Source organism: Dreissena polymorpha, chromosome 2 (genome assembly GCF_020536995.1).
Source record: "Dreissena polymorpha isolate Duluth1 chromosome 2, UMN_Dpol_1.0, whole genome shotgun sequence".
In the NCBI taxonomy this organism is placed as follows: Eukaryota; Metazoa; Mollusca; class Bivalvia; order Myida; family Dreissenidae; genus Dreissena; species Dreissena polymorpha.
In genome coordinates, this window is record NC_068356.1 from 77,970,325 (window position 1) to 77,984,744 (window position 14,420).

Genomic DNA, 14,420 nt, shown 5'->3' on the forward strand with positions numbered 1-14,420 from the left:
GAAAAAAAGATAATTATCATTTAATTTTTAGCTCGGCTGTTTTCGGAGAAAACCCGAGATATTGTCATAGCAAGCTCGTCATCCACCGTGCAGCGTTTGCTGTGCTAAAACCTTAAGATTGGCTCTAAAATCTAAGTGCTTCCACCTACAACATTGAAACTTCATATGAAGCTGAACCTTCATGAGTTTTACATGCCACACCTATTTTGGGTCACTCGGTCAAAGGTCAAGGTCACTGTGACCTCTAATATTCTTCTGACAAGCTTTCATTTCTTCAAAACTGCACCTGCAGCCAAGCATTGGCACCCGCTATGAGGTGCTCTTGTATTGCTTTTTAGTTACTTCGTGGTTACAATACAGATAAAAAACTTTTTGAGGCACAATGAAATAAAGTTAGTACAGGTATCAGCTAAATTCCTTCTTGTTAGCAAGATTTCAGAACTTCATATAGTACAATAGTTTTTCTGCTGTTTAAAAAGGGCTATAAAACGGACCTGATCTCAAAGCAAACAGACCCAATCCAAAACCGTAATTTAAAAAAAATACATTCACAGAGATCAGGTATTGTTGAATTTATACCAGTTTTTATGTCTTTTAATTAAAATTTCTCTGATTACAATGTATCTCTGAAATTAAAGTTATTCTTTCCAACATTGGTTAGGGTAAAGAAATTTAAGTGCAAACTCATTATATATTGTTGGCAATAAATTTCATGTTGTGTTTTTAATGGCAGTTTATGACAGTTATTTATTTTCTTTGATTTGGTTATAAACTTTCATTCCGATACAATTTATGTTTTTATAGCAAATTCCATTATAAAGCAGGTGTATGTAATATCAACTAATATCAGCTGTGTCTTTTACCTTGGCACAGGTCAATGCCCTACCTTATCTTAGACAAATTTAATTTAAGTTACGACTGAATTTTTGTTGAAAAACAAATTGGCATTTATGGTGAATCTCTTCTTCAAACAAAGAACATGTGAAAGACACTGTGGAAATGAACAGAAAAACTGAAGAAAAAAAGTATCTTTGGTACTTTGCAAATATCATTGTTATAGAAAATTTATCCAAATTAACATTTATTCATCATTATTTGATAAGGCAGTCCCCAGATTTTACATTTTCATGTTAATATAATTTGATTTATAAAACTTATTGGTTTGTTTAGTGAAAATGTTGTTTTGACATCCTTGTGGCTTATAAATTAGTCTTTGTTTACTGCTTGTAAAACTAGTGTATTGATTAGTTATTTTAAGTATTAGGACAATAGGTGGTTATCTGGTTATCTTTGATTATTTGTTTATATTACGGTATTTGCAAATATTTCAGATTTTATATTGATTGTTCATAGCTAAACTGTGTTAACCACCTGTCATATTACTTAAGAGATACTTTGTTTGTGCTGTTTAGCTCTGGTATACGCTTTTGACCCTGTAAATTCAATATACATGAATCTTTTAACAATTGTAGAGTCATGGATAGAATAATTTTTAGTTTGAATTCCTGTTTATGATTGATTTAATTATAGTGTTGGAATAAATAAGGTTTTGTTTTGGACTTAAATGTGGAAGTTATTTTTCATAGATATAATAAGCTGTAATTAATTGCAAAGATTTTAATTATGTGTAAGATTTTAATAAAAAGTTTATTTAATGGATGTGGAACTGATGATGGATTGCATACATTCAAATTCCATGTACACAATAACAATTGTTTCTATGAATTACCACTGAAAATAAATTAATTGAAAAGCACTAGGGTTACAAACCACTATGTTGGACCATCAAATTGATGAGGATGATTTGCTTTACGAGGTCAGATATAGCCTGATAAAATCTGATAAATCGTATCTTTAACTCATTGTTATTATGTATATTACATGTATAACATGAAGCTTTTGATGCCCCCGGATCCAATGATCTGGGGTATATTGTTTTTGGCCTGTCTGTCTGTCATTCTGTCCCAAAACTTTAACCTTGGTTAAAGTTTTGCGATAACTTTTGAAATATTGAACATAGCAACTTGATATTTGGCATGCACGTGTATCTCATGGAGGTGCACATTTTGAGTGGTGAAAGGTCAAGGTCATTCTTCAAGGTCAAAGGTAAATAAAAAAACAAGCGGCGTAATAGGGGGCATTGTGTTTCTGACAAACACATCTCTTGTTGAATATTACAATAAATCAAACGTAGCTGAAAACAACAATTTGTAGTATGTGCAAATAATTTATTGTAAAGTATAAAAAATCAAAAGATTTTTTTTGTGTTTTATGCTCTCTAAAGCATTGTGTAGCAATTACCCATCTTGTTCCATTAAGCTCTTTGTAAGTTGAAAAGCACTTAATCACTGCCTGTTTGTGGATTTTTAGCTCGACTATTATATATAAAATATATATAGTGGAGCTTTCCTACTCACCCCGGCGTCGGCATCTGCGTTAGCGTCTGCGTTAGCGTGTGCATTAGCGTTAGCGTGCAAATGTTAAAGTTTTTGTACTACCCCAAATATTTTCTTTGTCCCTTGAGATATTGCTTTCATATTTTGCATACTTGTTTACCAACATGACCTCAACCTATAAACAAGAGCAGACAACTCTTATCAAGCATTTTGTCATAATTATGGCCCCTTTTCCACTTAGAATATGCAGCAAATGTTAAAGTATGGGTACTACCCAAATTATTTCCAATGTCCCTTGACATATTGGTTTCATATTTTGCATACTTGTTTACCAACATTTCCCCAACCTATAAACAAGAGCAGACAACTCTATTAAGCATTTTGTCATAATTATGGCCCCTTTTCCACTTAGAATATGCAGCAAATGTTAAAGTTTGCGTACTACCCCAACTATTTTCAATATCCCTTGACATATTGCTTTCATATTTTGCATACTTGATAACCATCATGACCCCAACCTATAAACAAGAGCAGACAACTCTATCAAGCATTTTGTCATTATTATGGCCCCTTTTCCACTTAGAATATGCAGTAAATGTTAAGGTTTGCATACTACCCCAAATATTTTCTTTGTCCCTTGACATATTGCTTTCATATTTTGCATACTTGTTTACCAACATCACCCCAACCTTTAAACAAGAGCAGACAACTCTATCAAGCATTTTGTCATAATTATTGCCCCTTTTATACTTAGAATATGCATATTATTGATAAATCTATGTTAAAGTTTGCGTACTACCCCAAATATTTCCTATATCCTTTGAAATATTGCTTTTATATGTTGCATACTTGTTTACCAACATGACCCCAACCTATAAACAAGAGCAGACCACTGTATCAAGCATTTTGACATAATTATGGCCCCTTTTACACTTAGATAATTGAACATTTTGCTTAAATTGCCATAATTTCTTTATTTATGATCACATTTTATTATTAATACTTTGACAAAACAACACTTACCTGAATACCACAATGGATTCCATCCAAACAATACCCCACGCCCCTACCCAGAATCCCTTCCCCCCCAACCCCTAATAGTCGAGCGCGCTGTCCTCTGACAGCTCTTGTTAATATATTTAGTCATGATTGTATTTTTTTAACTTTTCTATTTGATATAAGAAAAGCATACACAGCATATTTGGAATCCTAATATTTATAAGATAATGGAAACTAGGCAAATCTTCATAAAATTATTTATTTTAAGACCATAATATAACATGAAAAACTTATTTAGAAATATCTTTATTGATATTATTGAGCATCTAATTCAAAGTGTTGATTCTATTAAAAACCAAACGGTTTAAATATCATGTGGGTCCAAATATTAAGCACATCATGTATTTCCGATCGCTTTAATAAATGATAGTATCAAGACATCTTCTATCATTATTAAATCCATTTTTGACCTATTTGACTCCATTTTAAAATTCTTTCAGAAGATCTATTGTATCTTAACAATTATTGGTATGCTCCCATTGTTGGGTGTTATTAATACATTGTTAAGTATGGACAGATTTCTGTGTTACCTAATGCTCAGTTTGAATTGTTGATAGACTCTTTGAAAGGTATCTTTATTAATTAGTAATTGATATTTTACATTTTTAATCAATTAAAATTGATGTTGAAGTGCATAATGTGCAGCATACAAAATGTATTTTAGTATATTTAGATGGAATTTTAAGATGCATTACACATATCTTTTTGCATGTGGAATGGACAAATGTATAGTGAAATTTGCCGCACTTTTTACTTGGATTTAAATAACAATCGAAAATGTTAATCTTACAAATCAAGACTGAACAAAATGTGTTTGCAAATGGCTCCATAGTGAAGATCAGTTGTTGAAACTGTAATTTTCAAAATGCATGTTAACTTTTATATAGCTGTTATTGACAATGGAATCTTATATTTGCTACTACCACATGCTGCTGTGAATTTTTATTTTTTTTGTTAACATTCTACCGTGGAGTTATTAGTTTTGAAACATAAAGTGCATATTGAAAAAGCTCTTTGGTAATCGTAAAAAAAAACATATTCATGGATGTTTATTGTTCATTGGAGCATATAATAAGGATCCTTTAATAATTTCTTTAAAAATACTATTTATAAATTTATAACTTATTACACTATAATATACAAGAAAAATTGGATGCATTAACTGGAAATACGTAATTCAAGTTTCCTCTGGTAAAGTGTATGTAGGTTGTCTGGTTGCCGTTAACATACTGTCATTCTGTTCAATATGGCAACAATTCAAACAATCGAACAAACGTTGTTTTTTTTAATCTGCTCTATTTGCTTGTGTTAAAATGAACAGAGTTGAATACAAAGGGAATCTTGCTGCCTTCTTAGATCATTTTCTTGTAAGTTTTATACGCCTTCCATAAATTTATCATGTTTGAGGTTACATTACACAAAATAATTTTGTATCAATTCAAAAGTAGTGCCTATTTTTAAAGGGTTCCTTTTTCTTTGGGTTTTTAAGCAATTTAGCAATTGCACCCATGCGTTTTTGTGATTATTTCCTGCATTCTAATTGTGTCTTTAACATTTAAGAGCATTTCATTGGGGATTATTTAGAACTATGAAGGTTTTGGGTGCGTTTATTGAAGTATGGCTCTTTTGTCAAATTTCACATGCTCATAACTCTGTTTGCCGTGGATCAAATGCAAAAAAATGCGTTGAATGTTGGCAGTTTTTCAATAGAACCCAATGGGCAATGGATTAAGTGTAAAACGACCTTAAACATAAAGTTGCTAATTTTCTACTAGCTCTGATGTACTTCATTCGGACATTTTATTATGCTCAGTTAGGTATTTCATGGATGTTACATAATTATATATATATATATATATATATATATATATATATATATATATATATATATATATATATATATATATATATATATATATATATAGTGTTGTTGGCCTTTTTTGCTATTAATAATCTAATTTTTATGCCCCCGGTAGGTTGGCATAAAGCAGTTGAACTGTCCGTCAGTGTGTCAGTATGTGTGTATGTCGGTCTGTCCTTACGAAAAAAAAATTAACGTTTGCCATAACTTTTTCAATATTTAACATAGCAACTTGATATTTGGCATGCATTTGCATCTCATGGAGCTGCACATTTTGAGTGGTGAAAGGTGAAGGTCAAGGTCATCCTTTAAGGTCAAATGTCTAATATATGGCGTCTGTCTGTCCGTCCGAAAACTTTAACATAAGCCATACCTTTTTCACTATTGAAGATAGCAATTTGATATTTGGCATGCATGTGCATCTCCTGGAGCTGAACATTTTGAGTGGTGAAAGGTGAAGGTCAAGGTCATCCTTCAAGGTCAAATGTCTAATATATGGCGTCTGTCCATCCGTCCAAAAACTTTAACATTGGCCATAACTTTTTCACTATTGAAATAGCAACTTGATATCTGGCATGCATGTGTATCTCATGAAGCTGAACATTTTGAGTGGTGAAAGGTGAAGGTCAAAGTCATCCTTTAAGGTCAAATGTCAAATATATGGCGTCTGTCCGTCCGAAAACTTTAACATTGGCCATAACTTTTTCAATATTGAAGATAGCAACTTAATATTTGGCATACATGTGTATCTCATGAAGCTGCACATTTTGAGTGGTGGAAGTTCAAGGTCAAGGTCATCTTTCAAGGTCAAAGGTCAAAAAAAAAAAAAAAAAAAAATTCAAAGCAGCGTTCTCATGAAGCTGCACATTTTGAGTGAAAAATTATTTCAAAGTGGCGCAATAGGGGGCATTGTGTTTCTGACGAACACATCTCTTGTTATATTTTATAAATGCTCTTTTCATTTACTCTTTTATGGTTTTCTGTCAAAAGATAGTACTAATTCCTCTATATTTTGATACTGACCTTTTTTCAGGACTTTGTCGTCAACAATTGTGAATGTGTTTTTTTTCTATGTTTTTATGTTTAATTTGTTGTTCTTGGCCTGCCAGATTGTAGATAATCCATATTTTTGTTCTCTAAACTTAATTTATTCTTTTTTTTATATAATTTGGTTGTTTGTTCATGTCAAGATGGAAACATGTAGAAGATGTTCGATATTTCAGTGTTCATTCTAGAAATCGAAAAGTAGGGGGGAATTTCCCCCCTCACTTTGAAAAATAGGGGGGATTTTTCACAAATGGGTCGGAATTGATCAAGTACCATTTATATGTTTTCATTTTCGTTTTAATGTTTATTTGTTTTAACTTGTACATTACTTAAAACAGTCAAGTCAGTGAAATACCATTGTAACTGCTGTTAAATATAACTGCACTTTCCATAGTGTATTGCTGACTTAAATAAAAACAAAGGATTATGAAAATAATTGTTCACATGATATTTCTGTATCATTTAAAACAATAAAAAAAAAATACTGATTGTCTATCATGATATGATATGTATGATGATATGATATTAAAACCTAAGTCATGTAAGTGTCTTAATTAATGTATAGAATTAAGTTTTTACATTCCAGTATCAAAGGACAATTTTCTTCCTTAATCATTCACGAGTCGCATCCCTTTATTTTTTAAACGAAATTTCTTATTTTTTAATTAACCTAAGTATCATTTTAAACGAAAATTCTTTAAAGTTTATGAACCCGTGAATCAAAGAGTTAATTCCCTTTGATTTCCGGTGTTTTTCTCAATAAATACGCGAAGCAGAATTTAACAGTTTAAAAAACCCGTAACGGATATCGAGTGCGCGAATTTTCTCGCACACATGCTGCAGATGTGCGCGATCTTTGAAAAAATAGCGCGAATCGCGCAATCGCGCGGTCTAGAATGAACACTGATATTTTGTCATCCTTGCCCTTTCCAAGTCACAAATTCACGTTTCTTCTGTCTGGATTTAAATACATGTACATGTATTTTGTCCATGACTTTCCCAGGTTCCAATGTTAAAGATGTCACAATAGCAAAGTTCATCTGGATGGATTTCATTTTTTGTTTCTTACAGGTCCTTTCAGGGTATTAATGTAAAAGGTCCTCAAGCCATATTGCAATATTTTTATGTCCCCCACCACTATAGTGCGGGACATATTGTTTTTGCCCTGTCTGTTGGTCTGTACGTTGGTCTGTTGGTTTGGGAAAACTTTAACATTTGCCATAACTTGAAGATAGCAACTTCATATTTGGCATGCATGTGTATCTCATGGAGCTGCACATTTTGAGTGGTGGAAGGTCAAGGTCATCCTTCAAGGTCTAAGGCCAAAAAAAAAAGGCAAAGCAACGCAGAAAGGGGACATAATGTTTATAACAAACACATTTCTTGTTTCTTCTTGAACTGTTCCAGGTCAAAATGTCAAAATTTCACTATTTTTATCCTTGACCTTTCCAGGTTGCCATGTCCAAGGTTGTCTGGCTGGAGGAGCACAGGGCCACGCGGCAGGCTGCCATTGACAATGCAGTGAGACTGGCGGAGTCAGAGATGAGAATGAAGATGGAGGAGGACCTGGAGAATAGACTGGAGGCCAGACTGCAGGAAGGTTGGTGTTGGGCTTTGATTGCAATGAAAACTTAGTTTCTCTATGCTTCATAATTATTACCCTGCAAACAAAATTTGTAAACAATTCGCCCTAATCCTTACTTAATTACCTACACAAAGATAGAGGCACCGATACAGCTTGACTGCATTAGCATTCTATATTCAATGTCAAGTGTCAGCTAAATGGACGGTATTATGCACTTCTAGTAGCGAGTTAGATTGCAAGTTGAACGGTGGAAGTGTGTGTGCATAACGTAAGATGATAATGTATTTTTTGCCTACTGTCATTTGGTCTTTAAACAATTAAACATTGGGAATAATTGTCAAAAGTAATGGCCCTTTAAACCGGTAATTTTTTTTCTAAGTGAAGGCTCTTGATAAAGCTTTGTTCCTAAAGTGTGGCTTTGATGTTGTTCAAGTAAGTAACGACTCTCAATGAAGCAATGTTTTGTAGTTATGGCTTGATTAAAATTTATTTTTAATAACTTGCCCTTGATAAAGCTTTGTTCAATAATTATTAGCATTGACAAAGCTTTGTTTCTCAGATACAGCACTTGCTGAAGCTTTGAATCTCAGTTATGATGTAGTATCTGTCCATTACAGTGAAGCTCCAGTGGCAGAGGGACAGCATGTCTCAGCTGGAGGAGGAGAGAAGGAGCTGGGAGAACTTGAAGGAGGAGGAGTTAACCTCCAGACTGGAGACCAAACTGGAGGAGGCAAAGCAGGGTCAGGAATTTGTGTCTTGATTGTGAAGATTGCCATTTCATGCCATTAATTTAAGTATGTTTCTTAGTAAATGCTAGTTATATAATTGCCATTTAAAAAGTTTATTTGAACTGTTTTGAATTGGTAAAACCTCATTGCTTATTGAAAAAATGGTGTTCAGTTGTTTGGTAAGTCCTAAACATTCTTTCACATAGCCTTGGGTATTTTCAGAGTGGAGAGATTTTGAACTCGAGACAGAAAAACTCAAGTGGAGCTCTGAATGGGAGCAACGTCTATTGGGAGAGAGAGAGTCATGGATAAAGAATGTGCTCGAACCTGCCAAGAGGCAGTTGAAACAGCAGTTTGAGGAAAAACTCAGGATGGAACAGGTACTTGCAGCTAATGTCCATTGATGATCAGTGTTTCACAAAAAGTTGATGTTAAATTTGATATTTTACACAGACAATTTACCCATATAAACTCGTGTATTCTGCTTTCCCTGCAATATTTGTCAATAATATGGCATTTTATAAAAAAATTGAAAAGGTTTGATACCCATCAAGTGCGAAGTTTTGTTTTTGCTTTATTTTTAACCAGGTTTTCCGAAGGAAAAAACTGGTTATTAGATTGGCGAATGCGGGCGGGCTGGCTGGCTGGCTGGCTGGCTGGCGGGCTGGCTGGCTGGCTGGCGGGCTGGCGGAACAAGCTTGTCCGGGCCATAACTATGTCGTTCATTGTCAGATTTTAAAATCATTTGGCACATTTGTTCACCATCATTGGACGGTGTGTCGCGCGAAATAATTACGTCTATATCTCCATGGTCAAGGTCACACTTTGAGTTCAAAGGTCAAAAATGGCCATAAATGAGCTTGTCCGAGCCATAACTATGTCGTTCATTGTCAGATTTTAAAATCATTTGGCACATTTGTTCACCATCATTGGACGGTGTGTCGCGCAAAATAATTACGTCGATATCTCCAAGGTCAAGGTCACACTTTGAGTTCAAAGGTAAAAAATAGCCATAAATGAGCTTGTCTGGGCTATAACTATGTCATTCATTATGATATTTTAAAATCATTTGGCACATTTGTTCACCATCATGGGACGGTGTGTTGCACAAAAGAATCACGTCAATATCTCCAATGTCAAGGTCGCCACGACTAAAAATAGATTTATTTTAAAACAAACTTACAAAGGGTGTTAATTTTGTTTGTTCATTTAAAAAGTTCAGTTTGAGTTGTCTCCCTTTATCAGATTTTTTTTCACAATGAAAACCTGGTTTTGTGACAATTTTGTCCCTTGTTGCTAGTTGAAATCTTAAGGAAGTTGTTTGTGAAAACAACACTAAGCTGCGCTGATAATGTTAATATTTATACATACCCAAACAAATAATTTATCATCTTCAATAAACATGTTCTTGGAATGAGAATGACAGGTTTTGTCACTTCTGTTTTGAATGTGTTCGTCTTCCAATGGGTTAAATCAAAACATCACTATATGGGTAGTAAATGGGAAGGGTGCTAGAACTCAAATCTGTAGATTGCACGCGTGATTCCCAGCCCAACCACTCGTTGGAAAGTTGTCAGTTACAGGCTTTAATATTAGCTTTAAATACTTGTAAACCAGCTCACCCAGGTAAGAAATGGAGAAAGATAACTGGCAGCCATGAAATGACTAAAATACTGTTTAAATCGAAAACAATCTTACGTAAATAAACATGACATTACACATGTTTAAAACAAAGCTCTTTGAATTTCTTTACCCTTGTAATTTTCTATTCCCAGGAGAATTGGCGTTGTGTTGAGCTGGAAACAGAGAAGCTGACACTCCTAAGGGAATATGAGACACGGTTGTCCCAGGAGAGACAGTCTTGGATAAGTAAAACTCTGCCTGAAGCCCTGGCAAAAGAAAAGAGCATATGGAAAGCATACATGGAGGAATCCTTGAAAAAACAGCAGGAAAAATGGCAGAACATTGAACTTCCTAAGGTATTGTGCAAACTTAGAAATCCAAGAAATGTTTATTCACATTCAAATAGTTGAATGTTCTGGAACTTTTGGTTGTCTTAAAAATGCTGTAAAATAGACGCTTAAGACAGATCTAAAAAACTTATTTACACATAATAAATTGAAAAATACTTATTGATTGTACAGAATTTCATAAATGCATCCAATTTGATAATATTCAAAGACATCTTTAAAAACGTTTTGTGATGTAAAATGTGTGTTAAATATTGCTGTATAAGGTTCCTAGAATGTTTTCTACATGGTACTATAATGCAGTTTGAATGTTCTTTTGAATTAATACAGTTGTGAAAAAATGTTTCTCCATATCAGACGCAATTTTGGGTCATGATTACATACAAATTGCATTAACCCTTTCAGCGCTGGAACCGAATTTAAAAGGCCTTTGCAAACAGTTTGGAAGATGAGAAGCACAGAATGTGGCGTCTCATCAGGATCCAAACTGTTTGTTATTCTGAAAGTATTCTTGGAAAAAAAATCGAAGAAAATGCTAATTTTAGAAATTCAGCAGACGACATTTTAGCAGACGACAAATTTCCCAGCATGCGAAGGGTTAAGTAAATGAAGGACATAGAACTTAATTGTCTGATGGATATAACTTCTGTCTGCCGGTATTTTGAAGGTGGTTGTGAAAAATGATTTGTTCATATGTAAATGCCATTTCAGTTTTTAGTTGTGCTGTGTGGATTAAGTCCTGGTACCAATAAAAAAAATCAGTGTTGTCATATTTCCAGTCTTCATAGGCTGTCAACAGTAGAGTTACTTTTAATTGTGTTGGGGAAAGTTATTTAAGTGCTTTGTGAGACTGTTAGGCAATTGGTCACAGAGGGCTGGGTATTAGATCTTTCTCTATTGATCCCTGTGTTGTTTCTTAGGAGATGGAGAAGGTGAAAGGTCAATATCAGAGGTCATTCGAAGAAAAGCTGCAGGCAGAACATGAGACATGGAGAAATACAGAGTTGCCGAGGGAGATTGATAAAGCCAAAGACAAGTGGTTTCAAGAAGTTGAAGGTAAGAATTTTGAATTGTTTTACTTATTTGAAAATTTTTTGCTTTTATGTGTGTAAGTGAAAGTTGTAGTCTTTGTTTGATGTATTGTATATGTAGTATTGAGTCTTTTTGCCCTTACCCAAATTTGCCATCAAAAATTGAAAATGTTAACTAAATGTTTTGCAAAAGGTACCGTATCATGGTCATTTCTTATTGTTGCATTATTTTTGCAATTGACTTGCAAGATAAATACACAACCAGATTATGCCCATGTTTGAAGGGTAAATTGTTATGCATCTTTCTGTGGGTCCAAATTGCATTTTGTTTCCTCAAATGTCCTTGTGGAGGCAGCAGCTTATGGAACAAAAACATGTCTCCGTAGCTGAACTTCAAGGTCACATTTGCAAATGAGGTCATAGTAAAGTTTTTCGTTGGTGAAATACCCTTTATCTATGTCTTAATATTTGTCTTGGGGGAACATTCTTTATTTGATGAACTGCTGCTCCAGGATGTCTGCTGGATAAGTGTAACTACTAGAAGAACTGACAAAACTAGTTTAGTTGGAGTTTAACCAAGTACAAATAACATATATTCCAGGGCGACTACGGGAGGAACGTAACAACTGGAAAAACTGTGATCTGCCAGAAGAAATTGAGAAGGAGAGGAGGAAATGGATGAAGCTAATGGAGCAGACCCTGATGAAGGAGAAGGAAAACTGGAAAACACGGGACATGCCTGCAGAGGTGGAAATGGTTAGAAAGGTAAGTGAAAACACAGGACATTCCTGCAGAGGTGGAAATGGTGAGAAAGGTAAGTGAAATCACAGGACATACCTGCAGAGGTGGAAATGGTGAGAAAGGTAAGTGAAATCACGGGACATTCCTGCAGAGGTGGATATGGTGAGAAAGGTAAGTGAAAACACGGGACATACCTGCAGAGGTGGAAATGGTGAGAAAGGTAAGTGAAAACACTGGACCTGTCTGCTGAGGTGGAAATGGTGAGAAAGGTAAGTGAAATTGCGGGACATTCCTGCAGAGGTGGAAATGGTGAGAAAGGTAAGTGAAAACACGGGACCTGTCTGCAGAGGTGGAAATGGTGAGGAAGGTAAGTGAAAACACTGGACCTGTCTGCTGAGGTGGAAATGGTTAGAAAGGTAAGTGAAATCACGGGACATTCATGCAGAAGTGGAAATGGTGAGAAGGGTAAGTGAAAGCACGGGACCTGTCTGCAGAGGTGGAAATGATGAGAAAGGTAAGTGAAAACACGGAACATGCCTGCAGAGGTGGAAATGGTGAGGAAGGTATGTGAAATATGGAACATGCTTGCAGAGGTGGAAATGGTGAAGATGGTAAGTGAAAACATATGACATGCATGCAGACATGGAATTGGTACGAAAGATAACTGGAAAATTGGGAGAGCAATACAAGTTAGAGGAAACTTTAAATATGGGAGAGTAAGATGGTAAGAAGTAACTTTAATGTATGAAAGAGTTCCAGAGAGAGTGGGCAAAGAAAGAAATAGAGAATATTTTGTGAGTTTTTGACAACGATCAAGTTCATCCTATTATTCCTTCCTTTTTTCCATTAATTAATATCAAATATCGCATTTTTTGATGATTTTGTTTTTCCGAAGTAGACGAAAACAGATTCTCAAATTTTTGGAAAAACACAAATCTGATCTAATAAATAGCGATAAAATAGCTATAGTGTAGAGCTCAAGTTTATACAATCATTGATAAATTATTGATTTTCATCAAAGAAATGTTCGAAATGCAATGTTTAGAAATGGTGAGACCATAGTAATCGTGTTGAGAAAAATGGTAATAAATCAGAAGGAACATAGAAAGAGCATGAAAGCAAATGGGAAGAAATCATTGGCAGCAAAGTGATATGAGGAAATGATGAGGGACTTAAAAACAGTGTGGAAGTGATGGGGAGACCTCTCAGTCTCAGAAAAATATCTATGAAAGATAGCATATAGGTTTTGGAGAGTCCTCAAGTAGAAGAATGTAATAATTGTGTAATTTTGTCTGTTTTTGTGTTGGTAGTGAACTGAGATTTATTCGCGTTTCATTCTGCCAAGAATTGCTCAAATAATGTTCTTAATTACTGAAATACGTGTATGGCCTAACATTGTTTTCAGAGCCTGGAATCTGAGATGGAAACCAGACTGGTTAAGGAACTGGGTCAAGAGAAAGACAAGCTGCAAAAGGTAACTTCAACTTTCTAACTTATTTAAGTCCTAATGAAGATACGTTTTTGTCAAAATGACATGGATGTGGATTGAAAAAGTCATGCACATGCACTTTGTTTAAAGTTGGAAAAATTTGTATACAGTAGTCCATCATAGAATAATAATATGTATGGCTTATATAGCCTTTGATAGCTCAACCTATGTACCTTAATTGAGTTATTGCAAAATTAAAATATAAATGAATACATTAATAGTTGCTTCTTGATTATGCCGTATGACTGTTGTTCTATGAATATAACCTGCTATGCACCAATTTTAAGTTGTCTTTCCATCTGAAATTGTTTTCTAGATTTTATATTGTTTACTTAACATAGGTTCAAGAAAAAACAACAAACCCAGCTTTATTGTCCGCTTCCGGTGAAACCGGAGGGGACTTATGGTTAATGTATTTTCATTTCAGCCGAGCAAATAACACACAAGTGTTTAAGTATTGACCTATTTACCTGCAAGTTTCTTAATCATTCCCATATGAGCATTTAAATTAAT

The 14,420-nt window shown here is 34.5% G+C and overlaps 1 protein-coding gene across 1 annotated transcript in view; it reads left to right on the plus strand.

Annotated features, from left to right (window-relative positions):
- The window catches only part of LOC127869845 (golgin subfamily A member 4-like), a 71,518-nt gene that overhangs the window by 28,821 nt on the left and 28,277 nt on the right, over window positions 1–14,420 (plus strand). Inside the window, exons 17-23 of the mRNA XM_052412504.1 lie at window positions 7,816–7,963; window positions 8,566–8,688; window positions 8,899–9,056; window positions 10,452–10,655; window positions 11,567–11,702; window positions 12,279–12,442; window positions 13,824–13,892. Of these exons, the coding sequence (XP_052268464.1) occupies window positions 7,816–7,963; window positions 8,566–8,688; window positions 8,899–9,056; window positions 10,452–10,655; window positions 11,567–11,702; window positions 12,279–12,442; window positions 13,824–13,892 (1,002 nt within the window). The remainder of the gene's footprint in view (window positions 1–7,815; window positions 7,964–8,565; window positions 8,689–8,898; window positions 9,057–10,451; window positions 10,656–11,566; window positions 11,703–12,278; window positions 12,443–13,823; window positions 13,893–14,420) is intronic.